Source organism: Tachyglossus aculeatus, chromosome 14 (genome assembly GCF_015852505.1).
Source record: "Tachyglossus aculeatus isolate mTacAcu1 chromosome 14, mTacAcu1.pri, whole genome shotgun sequence".
Taxonomy (NCBI): Eukaryota; Metazoa; Chordata; class Mammalia; order Monotremata; family Tachyglossidae; genus Tachyglossus; species Tachyglossus aculeatus.
The window spans coordinates 19058359-19086257 of record NC_052079.1 but is presented as its reverse complement, the minus strand read 5'-3'; the positions used below and the strand labels follow the sequence as shown (position 1 = coordinate 19086257).

At 46.0% G+C, this 27899-nt stretch overlaps 1 protein-coding gene across 1 annotated transcript; it reads left to right on the top strand.

Annotated features, from left to right (window-relative positions):
* Positions 1-27891, top strand: BEST3 (bestrophin 3). The gene is made up of 10 exons (XM_038756120.1): positions 1-33; positions 3173-3342; positions 6469-6563; positions 7000-7233; positions 10192-10346; positions 14304-14381; positions 14465-14617; positions 17310-17390; positions 21760-21911; positions 26280-27891. The coding sequence occupies exons 2-10, from the start codon at positions 3191-3193 to the stop codon at positions 27214-27216; spliced, it is 2037 nt and encodes a 678-aa protein (XP_038612048.1). The 5' UTR covers positions 1-33; positions 3173-3190; the 3' UTR covers positions 27217-27891.
* The last annotated feature ends 8 nt before the right edge of the window (positions 27892-27899 follow it).

Genomic DNA, 27899 nt, shown 5'->3' with positions numbered 1-27899 from the left:
CTTGCCCATCCGGGAAGCCAAACCGAGAAATAGGTCAGTGTCTCCATAATCTTACTAATGCACCTTTATTCAGGGGTCCCCCCTAGGTAATCCCGATCTTTCAAATTACAATAACAAACATGGAAAGGTAGCAGAATGGGCAGCAGTATCGTTGTCTCTTTTGCCCATCACAAACACTGGTGGGGGCTACTTAGTAATCGCCTCTTGTAAACTAGCCAGCCTCTAATGAAGACAGGATGGAAACTAAATCGTGGTAAAAGAAAGGTAAATGAGAAGAGGGTTGTATGCCCTGACTCCCGCAATTGCGTTACGCAGCTTGCTCATGCCAAAGTAAGGGTTAGGGAGTTGATTTCTCCCAAAAGCACAAGGGAGTACTAAAATTACCTTTGCCAGAAAGGAGGGAAAATGCTGGAGGTGAATTCTTGTTTCCGCAACTCTAAAATAAACTCACGGGTATTTGGGGCCTAGAGCTGAGGTGTCGGATGCGCAGATTGGAACTTCCCGGGTCAGCTTGGCGTCACAGTGGTTTCCGTCTCAGAAGTTCTGAAAAGGCTTCTCTATTTTTTTCCAGAGAGACTACTGACCCCATTATTTGTCCCCTGGCTACCAAGATTTCTTTTACTTTCTTCTCATGTGAATCTACTTCATCTTGGAAGAAAGTTAACAGGCTATTCAATTTGACATTAGCCAGAAGACAGTGGTTAGGACAGTGCTCAGCACACTGTAAACACGAAAGATGGATTGTCCAATGCCTTATTAACAGTTGTCATTTTAGATGACCCTGTGGAATTGGGAAGTGGTAAAGCTATGCTTTGAAGTCTCAGTCTTCATTGTGTTTCACTGTCTTCATCTATGGAACTGAAGCCAAAGAGTGTGTCTTTTTTTCCTTTTAATGGTATCAGTTAAGGGCTAACTATGCGCCAGGCACTGTACTAAGCACTGGAGTAAAAGTAATAATAATAATAATGGTATTTGTTAAGCGCTCACTATGTGCCTGTACTAAGCACTGGGGTGGATACAAGCAAATCGGGTTGGTCCCTGTCCCCTGTGGGGCTCCCAATCTTAATCCCCATTTGGCAGATGAGGTAAATGAGGCACAGAGAAGTGATGTGACTTACCCAAGGTCACACGGCAGCGAAGTGGTGGAGCGGGATTAGAACCTGCGTCCTCTGACTTCTGGGCCCTTGCTCTGCCCACTAGGCAATGCTACTTCTCGCAATTTGGTAGCATTCCAGAGTGGGTTTAGTTCTGAACCCCCCCCAAAAAGGCCTTCTGGATGCATTACGTGGGATATTTTCATTTATTTTAGAGGCAAAATGAAGATCTCCTGTCAAAGGATTGCAACCCTAGATTTTCACAGTATCTTGAAGAGCAAACATGAGAACAGTGAATTGTCACTTTAAATGCTAGCGGTGTCATCTTTTATTTATGGGATATTCTTCCACCAGAGTGCTGAGCGTCAGAAAGACACACCTGCATTCTGGAGAGACCCACCCGTATTCCAGAATATCAAGACGAGGACATTTGTAGAAATGAAATTCTTACAGATCATGTCCCCTCTCCCATCGCTTATCGTCCCAAGTTTGTACAAGCACCATCTGCAAAAGATCGGTGCTCAGGAAACGTTGTAGATGCTGCTGCTGCTGATAATAATAATAATAATAATAATGGCATTTATTAAGCACTTACAATGTGCAAAGCACCATTCTAAGCGCTGGGGAGGTTACAAGGTGAGCAGGTTGTCCCACGTAGGGCTCACAGTCTTAATCCCCATTTTACAGATGAGGTAAGTGAGGCACGGAGAAGTTAAGTGACTTGCCCAAAGTCATACCTCTGACAATTGGCGGAGCCGGAATTTGAACCCATGACCTCTGACTCCACAGCCTGTGCTCTTTCCATTGAGCCTCGCTGCTTCTCTGATCCGAATAAGTTTGCGACTTTCCTAACTAGCCGTCGTTATATTACAACTCGTGCCCGAATATATTACGACTTGTGAGCCCACTGTTGGGTAGGGACTGTCTCTATATGTTGCCAGCTTGTACTTCCCAAGCGCTTAGTACAGTGCTCTGCACACAGTAAGCGCTCAATAAATACAATTGATGATGATGATGATGAATACTAGTGGTCAAGTATGAGCCTTGTCTTTTTGGCAAATAAAACCAAAAGGGTCGGCTGTCCTCAAGCCTATGTGTGATGGAGGGCAGTGCCTTTCAGCAGGAAATCATGGTTCTCTCACTAAACTTGCTTTTTCATCTCCCTTTCGGTCGGTGGAACCTCATCCCTTGAGAACCAATTTAATAAATCAATCCCGGAGAAGCGGAGGCAAGCTCTTCCACCTCGCCATCCCTTTTTGTGCAAAGTCAAAGTGCAGGAGTAGTTGAGGGAGTTCCAACTTTAATAATAATAATGGTAATTATGGTATGTTAAGATTACTATGTGTCAACCACTGTATTAAACATTGGGGTAGATATAAGATTATCTAGGTAAGCAGCTTGGCTTAGTGGAAGGAGCATAGGCTTGGGAGTCAGAGGACCTGGGTTCTAATCCTGGCTCTGCCACTTGTCTGCTGTGTAACACTGGGCAAGCCGTTTAACTTCTCTGTGCCTCAGTTACCTCACCTGTAAAATGGGGATTAAAACTGTGAGCCCCACATGGGACAACCTGATTACCTGGCATCTACCCCAGCATTTAGAACAGTGCTTGGCACATAGTAAGCGCTTAATAAATACTATCATTATTATTATTAAGATTATCAAGTCCCACATGGGGCTCACAGTCTAACTAGGAAGGAGCACAGGTACTGAACCCCCATTTTGCAGATGAGACAACTGAGACACAGAGAAGTTAAGTGACTTGCCTAAGGTCAACACAGTAGGCGAAGTCAGAATTAGAACCAACATCCTCTGGCTCCCAGGCCTATCGTCTTTCCACCAGGCCACGCTGGCATTTATTGAGCGCTTACTGTGTGCACAGCACTGTACTGAGTACAATACAACAGAGTTGGTGGCTACATTCCCCGCCCACAAGGAGCTTTCAGGGTAGTAGTCCCTTCCCCGAATTTGGAAATTGCAAACGGAGACCACAGCTGGGTTTTCTTTTAGCGACAACATGATAAACTCCCTGAAATAAATGTTCTTCCTTACATGTGTGTTTTGTCTTTCTACCCTTTTAGAAGCAAGCTACCAAGGCGATGACAGTCACTTACTCCAGCAAAGTAGCAAATGCCACCTTTTTTGGATTTCACAGGTTACTCCTCAGGTGGAGAGGCAGTATCTACAAGCTACTGTACAGAGAATTTATTGCCTTTGCCATTCTTTACACAGCAATAAGTTTAATGTACAGGTACATTTTCTTCTTGCATGTCCCCTTAAATGGCCATCAAACATGATGTAAAGGTACAGTCTGAGCATCTTAGCCCACGGGCTACCGGTTGACTTTGCATTATGTCACTTACCCTTTTGCATGTGCCCCGTCAGTGCCTTTCTCCTCTCAGAAGAAGCTCTTTTAATCTACCAAGACTAACCCTTATTAAAACGTTATCGATATTCTAACCGTCAGGCCCAAACATCCACCACACAGTAGCAGATGTTTTTGAAATATCTATCACGCTTTAAAAATGGCACCCAAGAGGTCTGTCTGTAACAAAATGTCCCCACACCTGCTAAACGATGGATTATTTTTTGTGGGGGGGTGGGTATTGGTTAAGCGCTTACTATGTGCCAAACGCTGTCCTAAGCGCCAGGGTAGGTAAGAGTTAATTAGGTCGGACACAGCCCCTGTCCTGCTTGGGGCTCACGGTCTAAATTTTTCTGAACGATAAAAACAAAGACAAACGTTTCTGCCCCTGCAGCTATGGCATCACTAGTTTTTAAGTAGGCTGTTTTGAATGGGATTGATAATATGCCACACTGCATCTCAGTGAGTCATACCGTTTTCCATCAAACAATTTTTGTCTCTTTGACTAGATGAGAGGAATCTTTCCAAGGGACCCAATTCTACAGTCTCTAGCAATGCAAAACTGCCAGTGAAGTCATGACGTGTAGCTCACCCTAAATGTCCCTTTCGAGCATCATGATAGAATTCAGAGTTTAGGACAGAGTTTGTGTTTACCAAACTAGCAGGGACCAAGGAATTAGCTTGCAAAGAAACAAAACCACTCCTTGTGGAAGAACTGATCACTTTGCTGAGTTTTTTACAAATTTAATCAGTTTTTTTAAGTCTATAAACAAAGGTCTGTGCTGTGTATTTCTTCCCCCCCGGGAGAAAACTAAGATCATCATCATCAGTTGTATTTATTGAGCACTTACTGTGTGCAGAGCACTGTACTAAGTGCTTGGGAAGTACAAATTGGCAACATATAGAGACAGTCCCTGCCCAACAGTGGGCTCACAGTCTAAAAGATCCCAGTACTATTCACACTATTCGGGAGGTGAGAGAATTGACTATCGTAAAAGCTTATTCTACATGTTCTCCACTCAGGTCTTCATTTTCTTTCTACCCTCAGCTGGTCAAATTCTTGTCTTTCAGAGACTCAAAATGGAAACAAAAAGCTGCATACCCAGAGGAACAGGGCTTTGTTTATTTAAGACAATAGCCTTCAAAAATGTTAGGCAAAGGGAAAACTTTTCTACAAACCCCAAACTCCCCAAGGTTCCTGGTAAAGGCTTGTCAACAGAACTGTAATAAAGAGAGTTCAAGGTCTTTTCCCATTTCATTTTTCTTTAATGGTATTTGTTAAGCACCTACTATGTGTCAAGCATTGTTCTAAGCGCCAGGGTAGATGCAAGTTATTCAGATTGGACTCAGTCCCTGTCCTGTATGAGCCTGAATAGAAGCAGCGTGGCTCAGTGGAAAGAGCCCGGGCTTTGGAGTCAGAGGTCATGGGTTCAAATCCCAGCTCCACCAACTGTCAGCTGTGTGACTTTGGGCCAGTCACTTAACTTCTCTGGGCCTCAGTTACCTCATCTGTAAAATGGGGATGAAGACTGTGAGCCCCCCGTGGGACAACCTGATTGCCTTGTAACCTCCCCAGCGCTTAGAACAGTGCTTTGCACGTAGTAAGTGCTTAATAAATGCCATCATCATTATTATTATTAATAGGAGAGAGAACAGGTTTTGAATCCCCAATTAGTCAGTGGTATTTATCGAGGGCTTACTGTCTGCAGGACACTAAACTAAGCCTCATTTACAGTTGAGGAAACTGAGGGATAGAGATGTTAAGTGACTTGCCCAAGGTCACATAGCAGGCAAGTGGCCGAACTGGGATTAGAACCTCTGACTCTCAGGACTGTGTTCTTTCCACTAAGCCGTGATGCTCCTACCCACTCTCTGGTACTCAGCATTTTTAGCCTTTACTAAATGCCAAGAACGAGCATGTTGATTAAGGAGAAAATGTCCTTGGCCAAATGTGAGATATAAATCGGGTTGTAGTTAAAGTATATAAAAAATGAATGAGACATTGAATTATTTCATTTCTAATGCTTGCCCTCTTCTACTTCAGTACTTCTACTTTGTTCTACTTTGCTCTATTAAGATAAATGAAATTTACAAAGGGGAGGCAGGGCTGTCTAATGGTTAGAGCACGAGCCTGGGAGTCGGAAGGTCCTGGGTTCTAATCCCAGCTCTGTCACTTGTCTGCTGCATGACCTTGGGGAAGTCACTTCACTTTTTAGGCCTCCGTTCACTCATCTTTAAAATGGTTGTTAAGACCCTGAGTCCTAGGCTAGACAGAGACTGTGTCCAACATGCTAATCCCGTCTCTACCCCAGAGCTTAGTACAGTGCCTGGCATATAGTAAGCACTTGACAAATACCACAGCTATTACTATTACCTCCTGAAACAGAAAGGGAATGATCAGCCACATGCCAAATCACATTTGAGAAAGATACACCAGTTGGAAAGAGTACAGTGTACAGATTTATTTTTTTTTATCAAAAATGGAAATGCATCGGCGCAGTTTGCTCTGTCTGTATACTGTGAACTCTCCAGCTGCTTTATTGAACTGATTAAGGAGGGCAACCACATAGAGGTATAATAATAATAGTAATGATGGCACTTATTAAGCGCTTACTATGTGCACAGCACTGTTCTAAGCACTGGGGAGCTTAGAAGGTGATCAGGTCATCCCACGAAGGGCTCACAGTCTTCATCCCCATTTTACCGATGAGGTCACTGAGGCCCAGATAAGTTAAGTGACTTGCCCAAAGTCACACGTATAGAAGGACAAATCTCAGTTCTCTAATTTATCGACCCTATATTTTAATGAGCAGTAATTCTTTCCAACTCTAACAGCTTCGACATCAGGAGCGTTCAGCAGCTTTCCCGTCGGCTCAAGGAAGTCACCTTTTCCCACTCCCGGCTGCTGCGCTGAGATTACTTCTGCTTAACTGTCTGCACTTAACGTCACATGCAAAGAAGGTGCCGGCGTTCAGTGTCCTAAAAGGGATGTGCATTTTATTTCTACTCCAGATTGTTCCTTACAGGAGCCCAAAAAAGTTACTTTGAAAAATTATCAATTTACTGTGACAGATATGCTGAGCAAATCCCAGTAACCTTTGTGCTTGGTAAGTAGAGGTTCCATGCAGAATGATCCCCAGCTGTCTCCTCCAGGATGACACAGATGACCGTGCATGGGAATGTTGCAATCGGAGAGGCATGCTGGAAAAGCCGCGGCTCGCGATAAAATCCCAGCCGCGAATAAGGGTGACCTTCGAGAATGTTTCCGCTACGTTAACCCGGAACGAGTTTGAGGCGTTATTAATTGGCGACTGGAAACTTAAGCCTTCTATTCACTAACTTACCGTTTTGTATCTGCTAAGACCACATAGCCACTTAATCGAAGGGGCTCCACTTCTCCCCGGCACAACCTGTTTGATCAGAGCCCCGTTTAAAGATTGGGTAGAATATCGCTTCCGAAAACTTTCCAGTTAGGCCCTGGTGTGACACAATGAGCTGGCCCAAATCACCGCGGATTTTTTCAGCCCTACTTTTGTTCCACAGGGTTTTACGTTACTCTGGTAGTCAACAGATGGTGGAACCAGTTTGTGAATCTTCCCTGGCCAGACAGACTCATGATCCTTATCTCAAGCAGCGTCCATGGAAGAGACGAATACGGACGCTTGCTCCGAAGGACACTGATGCGTTATGTGAATTTAACTTCCTTGCTCATCTTCCGCTCGGTGAGCACGGCCGTATACAAGAGATTTCCAACGATGGACCACGTCGTGGAAGCGGGTACTGTGTTTATTTCCCCGTCCCCCGACTAGCTGCGTTTATCACCAAGGAGAGCTCGCATGTACCGTTTACTAAACGAGTCAGACGATTATATTTATTGAGCGCTTATTGTGCGCAGAGCACTGTACTAAGTGCTTTGGAGAGTACAACAGAACAACAAACAGACCCATTCCTGCCGACGGCCAGCTCACAATCTAGAAGATATAAATCCCCACTTCTCACCCTTCTCTGAGATGGCACATGACCTAGCGGGCCTCGGTTTCCTCATCTGTAAAAGAGAGATTAAAACTCCATAAGGGACAGGGACTGTGTCCAACCTAATAAGCTAGTTTCTACCCCAGTGCTTAGTACAGTGTCTGGTGCATAGCAAGTGCTTAACAAATGCCACAGTTATTATTATTCTTTTTCTGCACACTCACTCAGTCTCCCAGATTTAACCCTGGTCTGATTTAGCCCTTTCCTTCCTCTCCCCTTCGTCCTCCTCTCCATCCCCCCCATCTTACCTCCTTCTCTTCCCCACAGCACCTGTATATATGTATATATGTTTGTACATATTTATTACTCTATTTATTTTACTTGTACATATCTATTCTATTTATTTTATTTTGTTAGTATGTTTGGTTTTGTTCTCTGTCTCCCCCTTTTAGACTGTGAGCCCACTGTTGGGTAGGGACTGTCTCTATATGTTGCCAACTTGTACTTCCCAAACACTTAGTACAGTGCTCTGCACACAGTAAGCGCTCCATAAATACGATTGATTGATTGATTGATTCAGCCCCACAGGATACGCTTTCCTATACACTGGATTCGCAAGTGGGAGAGAGGGTAGCAGTGAATCAGCGTCAACCTGAAGAAATGCAAGCTAAGTTTTGGTCAATCCATTGAGGCCGCAGGTTCTCATGTGCCATGTTCTCCCCTCCACAGCTCTTTTCAATCTCCCCTGAAGACTCCCTTCCACCACCTTGCCCCCAAACCTACATTCCCTCTTCCCTTGCTGGAATGGCCCCAAATCCGTAATAAGCACCTTGGCCTAGGGGAAAGAGCACAGGCTTGGGAGTTGGAGTGAACTCTTAGGAAGAACCATAGAAAGCTTTTAAAGTAGCATCCCAGCAGGAAATCTCTGGGGAGTTGTCTTGGAGGCAAGAGGAAATGCAAGGGAGAGGCGGGAAGCAGTCAGTGAGTCAGCCAGTCAATCAGGTTTATTGAGTGCTTACTATATGCACAGCACTGTACTAAGCGCTTGGAAGCACTTGAGTACACAGCCAAGTGCATAGGTGATGCAGAGGGAGGGAGGGAGGAAGTTTCAGCAGAAGGGAGGAGTAGATGGTGAGAGAGAGAGACATGCAAGGGGTAGTGAGCAATTCTTTTTTTAATGATATTTGGTAAGCGCTTACTCTGTGCCAGTCACTGTACTAAGCTCTGGGGTAGATGTAAGATAATCTAGTTGGACACAGTCTCTGTCCCCCATGGGGGTCACAGTCTTAATTCAATCATATTTATTGAGCGCTTACTGTGTGCAGAACACTGTACTAAGCGCTTAATCCCCATTTTAGAGATAATGTAACTGAGGTCCAGAGAAGCGAAGTGACTTTCCCAAGGTCACATAAGAGACATGTGGCGGAGGTTGCATTAGAGGAGCACAGCAGGCAGGCTGGATAATAGTGGGAGAGGACCATTGGTAACAGCGTGGCTCAGTGGAAAGAGCACCGGCTTTGGAGTCAGAGGTCATGAGTTCAAATCCCGGCTCCACCAATTGTCAGCTGTGTGACTTTGGGCAAGTCACTTCACTTCTCTGGGCCTCAGTTATCTCATTTGTAAAACGGGGATTAAGACTGTGAGCACCCCATGGGACAACCTGATCACCTTGTAACCTCCCCAGCACTTAGTACATAGTAAGTGCTGAATAAATGCCACCGTTATAGTTATTATTAAGTAGCAGGGAGGCCGCTGATAGGGGCTCCTTAAATCCCACTTTGGATCGAGATTTCCCGATAGAGGCTAGAATCCCACCATTCGAGAAGACACTTCAGAAATCGGAGGCCATCACAAACACAATGCTTTTTTGGCGACTCCCAACAACCCAAACCAGACGAGAATGTCCAGAGGAGAAATAGTCAGGACTAGTCAGAACTAGAACTCGGAATTATATACCCACCAGCCCGATCCATAACCCCTAAATATGCTGTAGACAAATCCTAGGTCATTCTGCACGTTGGCATCATTCGGCCTGAGAACTATTCCAGTTTGCATTACCAGCTTGGAAGAGTTCTGAGGCAGAGACTGTGAGCTTGATGTGGGCAGGGAATGTGTCAGTTTATTGTTCTTTTCTACTCTTCCAAACTCTTAGTACAGTGCTCTGCATGCAGTAAGCACTCAATAAATACAATTTATTGATTGTTTTCCTCCTTAGACTGGGTACACTCTGATTATCTTGTATCTACCCCAATTCTCAGTACACTGTAGGCAAATAGTAAGAACTTAACAAGTATCACAATTATCCGTCTCCCTTCTATGTCACCCTGACTTGCTCTCTTCATTCAACCCTCCTCTCAGCCCCACAGCACTTGAGTACATATCTGTAATTTATTTATTTATAATAATGTCACACATTATAATGCATAATAATGCTCGTTGTGGGCAGGAATGTGTCTCTTTATTGTTATATTGTATTCTCCCATACCCTTAGTACAGTTCTCTGCACACAGTAAGCGCTCAATAAATACGATTGAATGAATTAATTAATCATTGTGGGCAGGGAATGTGTTTGTTATTATATCGTAATCTCCCAAGTACTTAGCACAGTGCGCTCTCAATAAGTATGACTGACTGAATTATCAATCGTTAGATCAAAGCACGTCTCCTTATGCAGAAAGCAAAATAATTCACCATAACGATGTAGTTTATAGGAAAAGTCCAAGCGGTGGCGGAATAATCGCGCTACTTTCTTTTTTTCAATAGGTTTCATGACAGTAGATGAGAGAAAATTATTCGATCACCTTAAGTCTCCCCATCTGAAATACTGGGTCCCATTCATCTGGTTTGGAAACCTGGCTTCCAAAGCTCGGAAGGAAGGCCGAATCCGAGATAGCGTCGATCTACAATCCCTGATGACTGTGAGTTCTTAATCCGGCTACTGCCAAACGTTCTTATCTGGGGAGCAGATGAGAGGGATAAAATACTACCTTTGCTAAATTTAGTTGGGGATTACTGAATACTGTCATTTTATATGATTGTTAATGAAAAATGTTGAATGGGATGGTGGAGGTGAAACTTGGCTAATTTAGACAATAAGATGGGAAGGTTCTTGGCAAGAAATTCAGATGCCACAGGGCTGGTGTGGCCTAGTGGATGGATCACAGTGGTTGGATAGGCCTAGGAATCAATCAATCAATCGTATTTATTGAGCGCTTACTGTGTGCAGAGCACTGTACTAAGCGCTTGAGCACTGTACTAAGCACTTGAATCAGAGGGACCAGGGTTCTAATCTCGGCTCTGCCACTTATCTGCTATGGGACACTGGGCAAGTCACTTCATTCATTCATTCAATCTTATCATGGCTCAGTGGAAAGAGCGTGGGCTTTGGAGTCAGAGGTCATGGGTTCAAATTCCGGCTCCACCAATTGTCAGCTGTGTGACTTTGGGCAAGTCACTTCACTTCTTTGGGCCTCAGTTACCTCATCTGTAAAATGGGGATTAAGACTGTGAGCCCCATGTGGGATCACCTTGCAACCTCCCCAGAGGTTAGAACAGTGCTTTGCACATAATAAGCACTTAATAAATGCCATCATTATTATTATTATTATCATTTATTGAGCGCTTACTGTGTGCAGACCACTATACTAAGCTCTTGGAAAGGACAGTTTGGCAACAAATAGAGACAATCCCTACCCTATGGGCTCACAGTCTAGAAGGGGGGAGACAGACAAGAAAACAAAACAAAGCAAGTGGACAGGTATCAATCGCATCAATGTAAAGAAATAGAATTATAGATATATACACATCATTAATACAATAAATAGAATAATAAATATGTACATATATACACAGGTGTTGTGGGGGCGGGAGGGGGTAGAGCAGAGGGGCGATGGGCAGGGAAGGAGGAGCAGAGGAAAAGGGGGGCTCAGTCTGGGAAGGCCTCCCGGAGGAGGTGAGCTTTCAGGAAGGCTTTGAAGGAAGGAAGTGTGATAGTTTGGCGGGTGTGAGGAGGGAGGGCATTCCAGGCCAGAGGTAGGACGTGGGCAAGGGGTCGACGGTGGGACAGGCGAGAACGAGGCACCGTGAGGAGAATTAACTTCTCTATGCCTCCATTACTCTCCTGTGAAATGGGGATTAAGCCTGTGAACCCTATGTGGGACAGGGACTGTTTCCAACCTTTTTATCTTATATCTACCCCAGGGCTTTACAAATATTGATGGCAGGGAACGTGTCCACCAACTCTCCCATAATAATAATGTCACACATTATAATGCATAATAATGCTCGTTGTGGGCAGGAATGTGTCTCTTTATTGTTATATTGTATTCTCCCATACCCTTAGTACAGTTCTCTGCACTAGTGTACTCTCCCAAGTGCTTAGTACGGTGCTGTGCACACAGTAAACACCCAATACCTACGATTTATTGATTGATTGATTGATGTGCTGTAGAGATTTTCATCCCTCTCTAAGCTTGCCCTCTGCCAGAATTCCAAACTCTGGCTCTTCAGGAGACCTACATTGTTTTTGTTGAACATGAAATATGGGGACACCAAGACAAGCTTGAACCCCTCACCCATATTTCTTGGCGGACGTGGGCAAGGTGGGCAAGGAGTGGGGAGTGTCCCCATATGTCCCTTCATTCATTCAATTGTATTTATTGAGCACTTACTGTGTGCAGAGCACTGTACTAAGCGCTTGGGAGAGCACAATATAGCAATAAACAGACACACGACCCGTCCACAATGACCTTACAGTTTAGTTGGGGAGACAGACATAAATAAGTAAATGACAGATATGGACGTAACTGCTGTGGGGCTGAGAGGGGGATGAAAAAGGGAGCAAGTCAGGGTGATTCAGAAGGGAGTGGGAAAGGAGGGTTTAGTCATGGAAGGTCTCTTGGAGGAGATGGGTCTTCAGTAAGGCTCTGAATGGAGGGAGAGTTATTGTCTGTCATATTTAAGGAGGGAAGGAATTCCAGGCCAGAGGCAGGACACAGGAAAGGGGTCGTCGACGGGATAGACGAGATGGAGGTACTGTGAGTAGGTTGGCATTAGAGGAGTGCAGTTTGTGGGCTGGGCTGGGCTGTAGTAGGAAAGTAGTGGAATATCTGGAATATCCATATGACAAACCCTTGAATTCAGGGGGGCTGACAGGAAGACAAAACCTAGAATTCAGAGGAACTGACAGGAAGAACATTCTAAGTGTGGAATCCCAAACATTTAAAGAGTATAAAGAGCTGCTGAGGGCTGATCAGCTTTCCAGGAGGAATGTCTCAATTTTGTTTCATTGGCTCCTGTTCTTCCAAATATCTATGGCGAGCTACAGAAAAACCCAGGACGACCCCAGCAAAAGCAAGATATATTGCCACCTGTTTGAAAACTATTTATGACTCTTTTGAAGTTAAAATGAGGCTCCTAAGCAGCTCATAGTGATTCTGTATTCAGCAGTATTTTGCCCTCCAGTGACAGCCCACTTCCACATCTGGCCTATCCCACCTCCACTCACCACTACAAAATTCAGAAAATGGAGTGTTAGCACAAAGAAATATTGGTCGAGAATGCTAACTGTTTCCCCAGGGAGCCTCTCCTTCCTCCAGTCTCCAGATACTAACATCTCAGTATATTCAAAAAGCACAATCGGATCAATCAATGGCAGTTTATTGCTGAATTGTAATTTCCAAGCACTTAGTACAGTGCTCTGAACACTGTAAGTGCTCAATAAATGCAAATGAATGAATGAATACTTTTGAGCACTTACTGTGAGCGGTATCTATCTTATCTGTTTGTCTATTATCTATTTATTTATATATATCAATGTCTGTCTCCCCCTCTAGACTATGAGCTTGCTACGGGCAGGAATGTGTCTGTTTGTTATATCGTACTATCCCAAGCCCTTAGTACAGTGCTCTGCACACAGTAAGTGCTCAATAAATACAATTGGATGAACAAATGAATAAAAGAAAAGCACTATACTGAGCGCTTGGGAAAGGATCAATCAATCAGTGACCTTTATTGAGCACTTACTGGTGCCAAAGACTGTACTAAGCACTTGGGAGACTACGACAGAGCTGGTTGACATATTTCCTGCCCACAGCGACCTTGCAGTTTTTCAGATGGCTGGAACTCTTTAAACAAAGCCGACTGGAATGAATGAAGCAAATTTGGACAAGGAATAAAGAATTTGGAGTTTGCCCAACCTCCTATTATCTTCTACCTAATGGACACCGTGCAAATTTGGAATGAGATTTGATCTAGACTCGGTCATAATGGACATCAACCATCACCTGAGGGAGAGTCTGGGGATGTGGAGTCTGTTCAGGCGGTGATCTCACTCTAATTTATTTATTGATTTCTATTAATGTCTGTCTCCCCGTTCAAACAGTAAGCTCACTGTGGGCAGGGAATTCATTCATTCAATCATATTTATTGAGCACTTACTGTGTGCAGAGCACTGTACTAAGCGCTTGGGAATGTATCTATCGTCACAGTGTACTCTCCCAAGAGCTCAGTACAGTGCTCTGCACACAACAAGCACTCGGCCATCAGCCTCTGGCATAATCTTGGGTAAGTCACTTCACTTCTCTGTGCCTCAGTTTCCTCATCCATAAATGGAGGTTCAGTACCCGTTCTCCCTCCTTTTTAGACCGTGAGCCCCCTGTGGGATGGGGACTGTGTCCAACCTGATTATCTTGTCAACCTGATTATCTTGTATCTACCCCAGTGTTTGGCCCAAGTAAGTTCTGAACAGATATCACAATCCTCATCATTATCACTAGAGAAATGCCCCCCAACATCAACCCACTGTATACGTCTTCAACTTCCACAAATACGGTAGTGATTTCAAAATGTCACTTGCTTCCTTATTTCTGGATTAGGAAATGAACCGGTTCCGATCCTGGTGCAGCCTGCTGTTCGGTTACGACTGGGTGGGGATTCCTCTGGTCTACACCCAGGTACGGGAGGGCTTCCGATCTGCGTCCTATCTTGGTCCGGTCGGCCGGCTATCCGACCTCACCGAATTCTCCCTCTATTCCAGGTGGTCACTCTTGCCGTCTACACCTTCTTCTTTGCATGTCTGATCGGACGCCAGTTTCTGGATCCCAGCAAAGGTTATGCCGGGCATGACCTGGATCTTTACATTCCAATCTTCACTCTCCTCCAGTTCTTCTTCTATGCAGGATGGCTCAAGGTAGCAGACAATCTCATTCATTCATTCCTACAATAATATTTATTGAGCGCTTACTGTGTGCAGACCACTGTATCATCATCAATCGTATTTATTGAGCGCTTACTGTGTGCAGAGCACTGGACTAAGCGCTTGGGAAGTACAAGTTGGCAACATATAGAGACAGTCCCTACCCAACAGTGGGCTCACAGTCTAAAAGGTGGAGACAGAGAACAAAACCAAACATACTAACAAAATAAAATAAATAGAATAGATATGTACAAGTAAAATAAATAAATAAATAGAGTAATAAATATGTACAAACATATATACATATATACTGGTGCTGTGGGGAAGGGAAGAAGGCAAGATGGGGGGGATGGAGAGGGGGACGACGGGGAAAGGAAGGAAGGGGCTCAGTCTGGGTACTTTGGGAGAGTACAGTATAACAATATTTATTACCAATTTATAATAATAATAATAATGTTGGAACTTGTTAAGTGCTTACTCTGTGCCAAGCATTGTTCTAAGTGCTGGAGTAGATACAAGGTAATCAGGTTGTCCCACGTGGGGCTCACAGTCTTCATCCCCATTTTACAGATGAGGCACGGAGAAGTTAAGTGACTTGCCCAAGGTCACACAGCAGACAAGTGGCTGAGTTGGGATTAGAACCCATGACCTCTGACTCCCAAGACCAGGCTCTTTCCATTAAACCAACTGTACTTTCCAAGCGCTTAGTACAGTGCTCTGCACACAGTAAATGCTCATTAGATACAATTGAATGAATGAGTGAACAACAAACAAATGTATTCCTGCCCACAACAAGCTCACAGTCTAGAGGGGGAGACAGACATTAAAATAAATACATAAATAAATACATAAATAAATAACAGATAGATCCATATGTGCTGTGGGGATGGGAGAGAGGAAGAATGAAGGAGCAAATAAGAGTGGCGCGGAAAGGAGTGGGAGAAGAGGAGAGGAGGACTTAGCCAGGAAGGCTTCTTGGAGAAGGTGTGCCTTCCATAATAATAATAACGATGGCATTTATTAAGCACTTACAATGTGCAAAGCACTTGGGGGAGAGCAATTCTCAGGCCACATTGCCTGAAGATGGGCCTATTTTTCCCCCTATTCATTTCATCATTTTTTATGGTATTTGTTAAGTATGTGCCAGGCACTGTGCTAAGCGCTGGGGTAGATCCAACCGAATCGGGTTGTACATCATCCATGTCCCACGTGGGGCTCACAGTCTAAGTAGAGGGAAGAACAGATGAGGGAACTGAGGCACAGAGAAGAGAAGTGATTTGGCCACTGTCACACAGCAGACAAGTGTAAAAGTCAGGATTAAAACTCTGGTCCTTCTGACTCCCAGGCCAGTAGTAACAATAATAATAATTATGGCATTTGTTAAGCACTTACTATGTGTCAGGCACTGTACTAAGCGCTGGGATGGATGCGAGCAAATCGGGTTGGACACAGTCCCTTGTCCCACGTGGGGCTCACAGTCTCAATCTCCATTTTACAGATAAGGCAATTGAGGCACTGTACTAAGCGCTTGGGATGATGCAAAATGACGGAGTTGGTAGATGCAGTTTCTGACCACAAAGAGTTTACAGTCTAGAGTGTCATAGTCTAAAGATAGTCCTCAATAATTCCTTCTGGGCCAGAAACTCCCCAAATGTTAAAGTAAATTAGTAGCTATGAACCTAAGCGCTGTGGGGCTGAGGGTAGGGTGAAATATTATTATTATTATTATTATTATTATTATTGTTATTAAATTAGGGTGCAATTCCAAGTGCAGGGAAAGGTAAGACTGAATTAGGCTAAATAGAGTTGTTCGGAAATCTGCCTAAGGATTTTTCAGTTCAGGAAGATTTTTTTCAGAGGAGGTAGACGAAATCTTACAAATGAAACACTTCAGAAGTGAAGGAACTGCCAGTAAGGTAGCGGGTGGTTCGAGAAGATCACTGGATGATTTGAGGAGATTTTGCCCTCTCTAAGATTTCATTTCCCAAGTTCTTAATGGTGCCTGAAAAGCAAACTTGGACTTTCACTAAAGAAACTGGAAGATGTGAAGATAAATTAGATAATCCATCTGATGTGCATGCTACCGCACAAGCCTATTTTTCTTTCCTTGCAGTTCCACCTAAGTAGCCAAACCACCGAAGCAGCACTCTGAATTTGGCTTATCCAGATCGTTCAGACCCAGACTTTTACTTTCATTTTAACTGTTCCTACATTTCAGATGAAGAGGTTTGTTGTCTAAAATAGTCCAATTATCGAGGCCTTAAATGAATGCCACACCTCATGAATCCAGATAATCTACACGTCTAAACCTTAAGTAATGTAGGAAAGGTGCCAGAAAGCCAGAGTGACTATCCTGCCCCTTCTGCTCTCTGCTTGGCCTCAGGGCAAGTCTTCCCAGGATGATGGCATTTTTCATAAGCGCTAACTTTGTGCCAAGCACTGTACTAAGCGCTGGGGTAGATACAAGATCACCGGGTTGGTAATAGTCCCTGCCTCACATGAGGCTCACAGTCTAAGGAGGCGGGGGAAACTATAAGGAAACTGAAGGACAGAGAGGTGAAGTGACTTAGCCAAGGGCACAGGCAGGGAAGCGACAGAGCCGGGATTAGAACCCGGGTCCTCTGCCTCCTAGGCCACGCTGCTTCTCAGGCATTGATTCATTTGTCCGTTTGTGTTTTAACTCTAGGTAGCTGAGCAACTAATCAATCCATTTGGTGAAGACGATGATGATTTTGAAACAAACTGGTGCATTGACAGAAATTTACAGGTCAGTAGCCTTGAGTCTTCTCCTGCACAAAAAAAAAAATTCAACAAGTGGTTGAAATTACGCTTAGTCTAATAAGAAACAATTCTGGACTTTGGAGCGCCCATATTTCTTGGATTTTTAGACTGTGAGCCCACTGTTGGGTAGGGACTGTCTCTATATGTTGCCAATTTGTACTTCCCAAGTGCTTAGTACAGTGCTCTGCACATAGTAAGCGCTCAATAAATACGATTGATGATGATTTCTTGGCTGGCATTTAGCTGTCCATCTTGGAAGGAGGCTAACTAGTTACGCGACCCCCCCGCCCCGAGCAGACTGAGCTCCCTCCTTCCTCTCCCCCTCCTCCCCCTCTCCATCGCCCCCGCCTTACCTCCTTCCCTTCCCCATACCACCTGTATATATGTGTATATGTTTGTACGTATTTATTACTCTATTTATTTATTAATTTTACTTGTACATATCTATTCTATTTATTTTATTTTGTTAATATGTTTTGTTCTCTGTCTCCCCCTTCTAGACTGTGAGTCCACTGTTGGGTAGGGACTGTCTCTATATGTGGCCAACTTGTACTTCCCAAGTGCTTAGTACAGTGCTCTGCACACAGTAAGTGCTCAATAAATACGATTGATTGATTGATTGATTGAGGCAGTGATAGGACCAAGTCCCTGTTGGGATCTAATAAGCGTGTGAAGAAGGCTGGATCAGGAATCCCCAGCATTACTGATTGACTGAGAGACAGTGGTCGGGGTCACACCTGGAGGGTTTCCAGTACTCTACCAGTCTCGACTACGGGAGGGAGAGTCAAGAAGAGGCCTGCCCGTTCCATTCCTAGCTTGGGCAGTGGCTAGAAAGCGGCAGACAATCTGCTACAAGTCAAAACTCATTCATGCCGGGCAGCAGCAGCAAGGGAGAGAGTCGAGGGCATAGACTCAAGTCTACTGCGTGCGGAAGGAGGCGATGGTAAACCACTTCCTCATTTTTACCGAGGAAACTCTAAGGATCCACTACCAGCACGATTGCGGAGGGAGGTGGGGTGCTCTGGGAGAGATGTTTCAATCAATCAATCATATTTATTGAGCACTTACTGTGTGCAGAGCACTGTACTAAGCACTTGGGAAGTACAAGTTGGCAACATATAGAGACAGTCCCTACCCAACAGTGGGCTCACAGTCTAGAAGGGAAGATGTTTCCATGGTGTCACTGTGGGTCGGACACGACTCGACAGCATAAAACAACAAGAATAAGTAGAGCAGGACCCGGGAATCAGAAGGACCCGAGTTCTAATCCCAGCTCTGCCACTTGTCAGCTCTGTGACCTTGGGTGAGTCACTTCACTTCTCCGGGCCTCAGTTCCCTCATCTGTAAAATGGGGAGTAAGACTGTGAGCCCCACGTGGAACAGGGACTGTGTCCAACCTGATTAGCTTGTATCCACCCCAGGGCTCGCTGTGGGCGGGGAATGTGTCTGTTTATTGTTGTATTGTACTCTTCCAAGAGCTTAGTGCAGTGCTCTGCACACAGTAAGCTCTCAATAAATACGACTGAATGAATAAATACAGTGCCTGGAATGGAGTAAGTGCTTAACAAATATCACAAAAAAGCACAAATTATTCAAGAATCAGTAATGGTATTTACTGAGCATTTAGTCTGGGTAGAGCACTGTACCAAGTGGTGGAGAGAGCAGAATAGAGATAATGGACATGGTCCCTGCCCTCAAGGAGGTTTACAGTCTAGCAGGGGAAACAAACACTACAGCAAATTACGGGTAGGAGAAAGCAACCATATATAAGTGCAACGGCAAAGTCAGGACAGGCATATTCGCAAGTTCTCAGATGACACGGCATTGCTGAAGGAGCAGGTGACAGGGAGGGGCGGGATAAAGTGTGGAGGTGAAAAATTAGTCAGGGAAGGCCTCCGGGAGGAGATGTGATTTCAGAAGGGCCTTGAAGAGGAGGAAAGCACTGCTGTTTGTGAAGCCAGAGATAGTTCCAGACCAAAGGAAATGCTTGAGCCAGAGATGAGAACGAGGCACAGTGAGTAGCTCGGCATGAATAAAAGAAAGTACGTCAGTTGGGGAGCAGTAGGAGCTTAGCACAGTGCTTCATACGCATTAAGCGCTTACTAGATACGATTGAAAAAAATAAGAGAGAAGCAAGGATCAGTATGGGAAGGGTGCCGATCTGAATGCCTTAAAGCCAATGGTCAGGAGTGTTTGATGTGGAGAGGGATGGACAACCAAACTGAAGAGATGAGAATGAATAGGGAAAGGTCTCCTGGAGGAGATGTGATTTCAAAAGGGCTCTGAAGCTGGGAGAGGGCTGGTCTGCCAGACATGAAGTGGGAGGAAGTTCTAGGTGAGGGGAAGTCGGCAACAGGAGAGTCGAGAACAAAGCCCAGTGAGCAGGTTGGCTTGAGAGGAATGAAGAGTGGGAGCTTGGGTGTAGTGGGAGAACAGAGTGGTTTGACAGGAGGGAGAGAGCTGATCGGATGCTTTGAGGTCAAAGGACAGGAGTTTCCACTTGACGCAGAGAGGAATGGGTAACCGTTCGGGCGTTTTGAGGAGTAGGGAGATGTGTCATGAGCAAAATGATGTTGTAGAGGAAGGATCTGGACAGCAGAGTCAAGTATGGACCAGAGATGGGAGGCAGGATGATCAGCGAGGAAGCTGATGAAAGAGTCGAAGCGGGAAACGACAAGTGTGTGGACCAGTGTGGTGACCATCTGAACGGAAAGTCAAGCCCCACCGTAGATACGAGATAAGCCGAGTGGACGTGGTTCCTATGCCGCAGTCCAAGGAGGAAGGACGGCCATTTTAGCCCCATTTTCCAGATGAGGAAACCAAGGCACAGAGAAGGTCAGCGACTTGCCCAAAGTCACACAGCGGGCAAGGGGAGGAGCCAGAATAATCAGTCTCTCAGTGATATTTATTGCATTCTTCCTGCATGCAGAGCACTAAAATAATAATAATAATGATATTTATAAAGCGCTTACTGTATGCAAAGCACTGTTCTAAGTGCTGGGGGGATACAAGGCAATCAGGTTGTCCCACGTGGGGCTCACAGTCTTAATTCCCATTTTACAGATGAGGTAACTGAGGCACAGAGAAGTGAAGTGACTTGCCCAAAGTCCCACAGCTGACAAACTGGCAGAGCCGGGATTTGAACCCCTGACCTCTGACTCCAAAGCCTGGGCTGTTTCCCCTGAGCCACGCTGCTTCTCTACTTCTTCTGTACTTTCCCAAGCTCTTAGTACAGTGCTCCACGCACAGTATGTGCTTAATAAATCCAAGTGAATGAAATAATGAATGAATGTGGAGGAGCCGGGATTGGAATTCATTCAATTGTATCATGGCTCAGTGGAAAGAGCCCCCCAGGGCTTTGGAGTCAGAGGTCATGGGTTCAAATCCCCGCTCTGCCAATTGTCAGTGGTGTGACCTTGGGCAATCACTTAACTTCTCTGTGCCTCAGTTACCTCATCTGCAAAATGGGGAAAACAGCCCCCCGTGGGAGACTCCCTTCTGCGTCGCCCTGACATGATCCCTTCACTCATCCTCACTCCCAACCCTACAGTTCATATATATAATATATATGTATATATATATCTCCCCCTTCTAGACTGTGAGCCCACTGTTGGGTAGGAACCACCTCTATATGTTGCCAACTTGTACTTCCCAAGTGCTTAGTACAGTGCTCTGCACACAGTAAGCGCTCAATAAATGCGATTGATTGATTGATTGATATATGTGCATATATATGTGTAATTCAGTTATAATGGAAAGAGCACAGGCTTCAGAGTCAGAGGTCATGGGTTCAAATCCCAGCTCCGCCAATTGTCAGCTGTGTGACCTTGGGCAAGTCACTTAACTTCTCTGTGCCTCTGTGCCTCAGTGCCTCAGTGACACCCTTCCTTCCTCTCCCCCTCGCCCCCCTCTCCATCTCCCCCATCTTACCTCCTTCCCTTCCCCACAGCACCTGTATATATGTATATATGTTTGTACATATTTATTACTCTATTTATTTATTTTATTTGTACATATCTATTCTATTTATTGCATTTTGTTAGTATGTTTGGCTTTGTTCTCTGTCTCCCCCTTTTAGACTGTGAGCCCACTGTTGGGTAGGGACCGTCTCTGTATGTTGCCAATTTGTACTTCCCAAGCGCTTAGCACAGTGCTCTGCACATAGTAAGCGCTCAATAAATACGATTGATGATGATGATGACCTCATCTGTAAAATGGGGATGAAGCATGTGAGCCCCCCGTGGGACAACCTGATCACCTTGTAACCTCCCCAGCGCTTCGAACAGTGCTTGGCACATAGTAAGCGCTTAATAAATGCCATTATTATTATTTCTAATCCATGATGACGCTCTTAGGTCTCCCTCCTGGCCGTGGATGAAATGCATATGAACTTGCCCAAGATGAGAAAGGACATCTACTGGGATGACTCCGCGGCCCAACCGCCGTACACGCTAGCCGCTGCCGATTACTGCATTCCCTCCTTCCTCGGATCCACCATTCAGATGGGGTAAACGGCTTTTTCTCACCGACAGCCCCACTCCCGAGAATTACAGAGGGTGCCTGGTCTGGTCATCACCCCCGGCCCCGTGGCTCGACAATTCCTCCCGGAGTTTATTCTCTCCAACCGACGGCATCCCTCACGGCTCCCGTCGCGGCCGGCTACCAAGTCCGGGTTTGGAAAGGGAAGGAAATGAGGCTCTTGTTTGGGACTTCAGGCTAGTAGTAGTCATTGTAATCAATCAATCAATCGTATTTATTGAGCGCTTACTGTGTGCAGAGCACTGTACTAAGCGCTTGGGAAGTACAAGTTGGCAACATATAGAGGCAGTCCCTACCCAACAGTGGGCTCACAGTCTAAAAGCTCTCTATTGTATTCAATAATACAATAATAATTTAATTACTGTTATTATTATTATTGATTTAATAATACAATAATCATCATCATAATAATGATGGCATTTATTAAGCGCTTACTATGTGCAAAGCACTGTTCTGAGCTCTGGGGAGGCTACAAGGTGATCAGGTTGTCCCACGGGGGGCTCACGGTCTTAATCTCCATTTTACAGATGAGGGAACGGAGGCCCAGAGAAGTTCAGTGACTGGCCCAAAGTCACACAGCTGACAAGTGGCGGAGCCGGGATTTGAACCCACAACCTCGGACTCCAAAGCCCGGGCTCTTTCCACTGAGCCACGCTGCTTCTCTGTTTATTAAGCACTAACTTGGTGTGGAGCTCTGCACTAAGCACAGGGATGGAAATTAGTCATGGTCCCTACTGCTCGAGGGGTACGCGATCGAAGAATATGAAACCAATTGTTGCTTAGTGGAAAGAGCCCGGGGTTGGGAGTCAGAGGTCGTGGGTTCTAGTCCTGGCTCCGCCACTTGTCAAATGTGTGACTTCGGACAAGTCACTTCACTTCTCTGTGCCTCAGTTACCTCATCTGGAAAATGGGGATGAAGACCGTGAGCCCCACGGGGGACAAACTGATTACCTTGGATCTATCCCAGTGCTTAGAACAGTGCTTAACAAATATCGTCATTATTATTTTTACTTCCTGCTTCGCACTGAGCAGAATCTGATATGAGCTTCGGGGATATGATCAGTAAAACTGCAAATTGTAGTACTGGGGGAGAACTTGGCAAAGCATCAACCTGAGATCAACGGAGCCTTGTTTTTTCATTTTTTTTTAATGGTTTTTGTTAAGTGCTTACTCTGGGCCAGGCACTGTACTACTGGACTACACAGTCTTTTAGACTGTGAGCCCACTGCTGGGTAGGGACTGTCTCTATATGTTACCAACTTGTACTTCCCAAGCGCTTAGTACGGTGCTCTGCACACAGTAAGCGCTCAATAAATACGATTGATGATGATGGAGTAGATACAAGCTCATCAGGCTGGACACAGTCCCTGTCCCCCATGGGACTCCCGCTCTTAACCCCCATTTTGCAGATGAGGTAATTGAGGCCCAGAGAAGTGAAGTGACTTGCCCAAGGTCACACAGCAGGCAAGTGGGGGAGGCGGAATTAGAACCCAGGTCCTCTGACTCCAACGCCCGGGGCTCTATCCACTGGGTGGGCTGCTTCTCTGGTTGGGCCTTACGTGGATCAAGCTAATTGGCCTCCTTTCTTGCTGTTCCTTCTGGACCACTGCAAATTAATCTGTTCATTTTGCCGTGTTTTAGGTTAGCCACGATGACCCGGAATGGTTTCGATCAGAGTTGTACATGCCGCTTAAATTAAAGCATTTTTTAATTCGCCTAACTACGGCGACGGTACTCCCCAAGACGAAAAAGCTTCCAGCGCTTAGAACGGTGCTTTGTACATAGAAAGCACTTAACAAATGCCATCATTGTTATTACCAGCAACAGAAACAAGAACCATTAATTAAGATGAAAAGCAAGAAAGCAATTAGATGCTCTAAAGCCTCTTCTAATGTGAATAATCTGCAGTTTACCGGGAGAAATACAGGGGTTTAAAGTTGAGTTGATCCCGAAACTTGGAACAATAAGAGAAAAGCAGCCAGCCGTTGCTGTTGCTAAAGTGACCAAAGACAGTCCTTCATACATGGGACCCAAATGCCTATAATTTCATATTCAGCCAATCGTATTCACTCATTCATTCATTCAATCGTATTTATTGAGCGCTTACTGTGTGCAGAGCACTGTACTAAGCGCTTGGGAAGTACAAGTCAGCAACATATAGAGACGGTCCCTACCCAACAATGGGATCACAGTCTAGAAGGTCATAGGCTGAGAAGCAGCGTGGCTCAGTGGAAAGAGCCCGGGCTTTGGAGTCAGAGGTCATGGGTTCAAATCCCAGCTCCGCCAACTGTCAGCTGTGTGACTTTGGGCAAGTCACTTCACTTCTCTGGGCCTCAGTTACCTCATCTGTAAAATGGGGATGAAAACTGTGAGCCCCCTGGGGGACAACCTGATCACCTTGTAACCTCCCCAGCGCTTAGAACAGTGCTTTGCACATAGTAAGTGCTTAACAAATACCATTATTATTATTATTATTATTATTATATGCATTAGCCGAGCACACAGCGGCAAATGACCACACGCGTACCATGTTGGGGGAAGTCCCAGCATTTCTCTGGAAGGACCTCTGCCCTCCCACTTGTCCAGAGCTTTCCTGTCCTCCCCTCAGGTCCAGGGAACATGGGCACCATTTCCGAGACATGGAACTCGGCGACAGAATAATAATAATAATAACTGCGGCATTTGTTAAGCATGTTAGGTTAGCTAGGGAAGTGCTGGGGTGGATACAGGCAAATCGGATTGGACACAGTCCCTGTCCCAGGTGGGGCTCACATTGTAAAGCCCCATTTTATAGATGAGGTAACAGAGGCACGGAGAAGTGAATGACTTGCCCAAGGTCGTACAGCAGACAAGCCCGTTGTTGGGTAGGGCCCGTCACTATATGTTGCCTACTTGTACTTCCCAAGCACTTAGTACAGTGCTCTGCACACAGTAAGCGCTCAATAAATACGATTGAATTAATAATAATAATAATAATAATGGCATTTATTAAACGCTTACTATGTGCAAAGCACTGTTGTAAGCACTGGGGAGTTTACAAGGTGATCAGGTTGCCCCATGGGGGGCTCACAGTCTTAATCCCCATTTTACAGATGAGGGAACTGAGACCCAGAGAAGTGAAGTGACTTGCCCAAAGTCACACAGCTGACAATTGGCAGAGCCGGGATTTGAACCCATGAACTCTGACTCCAAAGCCCGGGCTCTTTCCACTGAGCCACGCTGCTTCTCCATGAATGAATGAATGAAAGCAGCGGAGCCGGGATTAGAACCCAGCTCCTTATTACTCCCAAGCCCGTGCTCTATCCACCAGGCCTCGGGAAAAGCCGGATGTCTACTTATAAAAATACTGGACACAATCCACTCGAAAATAAGGCCACCTGCTATCGAGCCAAACAGACAGCTATTAGTTAAATGGCTGTGCTTATTAATAATAATGGTACTTGTTAAGTACTTACTATGTGACAAGCACTGTTCTAAGCACTGGGTTTGATACAAGGTAATCAGGTTAGACACAGTCCCTGTCCCACGTGGATCTCACCCTCTTAATCCCCCTTTCACAGATGAGGTAACCGAGGCCCAGAGAAATTGAGTGACTTACCCAAGGTCACACAGCTTTAGAGAGTTACTTTTTAGGACTCATTTAAACCCCCCTGAAGTGTGCATTTTCAAAGTAGGGGTTTCGGAGCCAACTTGGAAATTTCCAGGTCTCTCAGGAAAATTAGCCCGGATGGAACTCTTAAACATGAAAAGGAGGGCAAACTAGTAAAGGCAGTAAGAACTCCCAAACCAGTCTTCAGAGCCTTCCCAGGAAATCAGTGTATTCATTAACTACTTTCCGGAGCTCTGCACCAGCTATTCTGGGAAACATGTCCCTTGAGCTCTTTTCTTTTCTTTTCAGCTACAGTTAATAATAATAATGGTATTTGTTAAGCGCTTACTATGCGCCAAGCACTGTTCTAAGCGCTGGAGTAGATACGAGGTAACCAGATTGTCCCACGTGGGGCTCACATCTTCATCCCCATCTTGCAGATGAGGTAACTGAGGCACAGAGAAGTGAAGCGACTTGCCCAAAGTCACCCAGCTGACGAGTGGCAGAGCGGGGATTAGAACCCATGACCCCTGAATCCCAAGCCACTAAGCCACGCTGCTTCTCAAATAAGAAATGAGAAAAGAATAAGAAAATGCCGTCGTTCCTCGAGCCGACGTTGTCTCCACCGAAAAGCTCAAACCGTGGGGGGGAGATCCCTGCCTTCTCAGTGTGGAACTGGGCGATCGAGGTGCCCGTGGGACCTGCTCCACCCTCCTCCTCACATTGTCGCGTTGCTGTGTGTTTCAGACTATCCGGGGCCGACTTACCCCACGGGGAGGAATGGATGTGGGATGACGAGAAGCACGGCCAACGGCGTTCGGTCATCAGACGCGTCAAGCGCTTCTTGAGCGTCCACGAGAACCCCTCCAGCCCGGTGAGGCGGGCCTATGGGAGACAGGCCAGCGACGGCTCCACGTTTTTCCCCACGAGCGACCTCAGCCACATCAGCGGCCCACTCGACGTCCCCCCGAGAAGCCGGCACCGGATGGCCCCGGCCCGGAAGAAGCAGGAGCCGGGACAGGGCAGCCCCCGTCTGCACTTGAGCGTGGGCGAACTGTCCACCCTCCGAGAACTGAGCAGGGCCAGCACCACGCTGAGCCTCAGCCCCCCATCTAGCGTGAGAGCCTCCCCCACAAAAATGCTGCAAGTCCCAGAAGTACTGGTCACGTCGGCCGAAGGCCCGGCCCCCGGCATGTCCGGCCGCCAGACCGCCGACCCCGAGTCGCCCCTTTCGGACTGTGTTCCTGGAGAAAACAGGCAGAGCAGGCCTGACGGGTGCGTTCCAGAGTTGTTCCTCATGGAACAGCCCACGACTCCTGAGAGAGCCAACCCCGAAACCGGCTCACGGAAAGCAGAGGACGAGAACCTCCAATTCGTCTCTGAGGGAGACCCCCAGGAGGACCCCAGATACCTGAAAAGATGGAGTCTCCCGGGATTCCTGGAGTCCAGCCAGACCACCATCGCCGGACCGAGCGTGGATCCCGAACCCCTCCTGCTCCTAGACACGGAAAAATCCTCCCAGAGCAGCGGAATTAACTTTGTCGCTGCCCCCACGGGCCCTCCGGATATGTGTTATTTACTGGAACGCCTGGACGCGAAAGAAACAGACATCGTAGAGTTTAATCCCGAGCAAATTGAAGAGAGTTGGTCGGGATCGAGCAAATCAACCGGAATTTGGTTCTAGAACGTAGAGAACCTCCTCAGAAGTAACTCCACGGGTCTGGGAGGTCTGGACCTCGACTGGGTTCTCCCCAAGGTGTGGAACTTGGAAAATCATCTCTCGGATTAGTGTGACAACTGGAACTTTGAGTGCGGGAGGAGGTTTGGGGGGAGAAACCACATTTTCACGCTGAGGAAACAAACATACGTCCACACCCCGTCACCTCACCCTTTCACTGGAATTGTTTCCAGGAGGGTGATTCAGGCTGCAGTGCCAAACCTTTCAACCAAATCCTAGTTCTGGTGTGAATTAGAAGCTAGGGACTTTCCTCTCCTCAAAGCCCTTGGATTTCATTTTCCCTACTGTTCTCCCAAGAAACCAGAAGCTGGTCTAATCGCCGTCGTCCAGCCCGATGACTCCTCCAGTGGAGGGGTCCCCATAATCTTCCAGAGGAAGATGTATGGGGGAGGGTCCCCTCAAACCAGCCCTGAACCTCCCCTGAATCATTCTAACGAGGCTCGGTAGTCTGAGCAGGCAAGTCGAGGGTTTCAGCTTCTTCGTCACCCTCCACTACTGCTCTCTCTCAACACTCTCAATGCTTGAACGGCTTTCTGGACCCCGGTAGGTCTGAACAGCCTTTGAGGGCATGGGGATCTCCTCCCCTAGTGAACCTAGAGAAGCAGCATGTCCTAATGGATAAAGCACGG

Coding starts and splice junctions, on each gene's coding strand:
- BEST3 (XM_038756120.1), top strand. CDS start 3,191: ATGACAGTCACTTACTCCAGCAAAGTAGCAAATGCCACCTTTTTTGGA. Junction 3,343..6,468: donor GCAATAAGTTTAATGTACAG/GTACATTTTCTT, acceptor TTTCTACTCCAG/ATTGTTCCTTACAGGAGCCC. Junction 17,391..21,759: donor GCATTGACAGAAATTTACAG/GTCAGTAGCCTT, acceptor TGACGCTCTTAG/GTCTCCCTCCTGGCCGTGGA.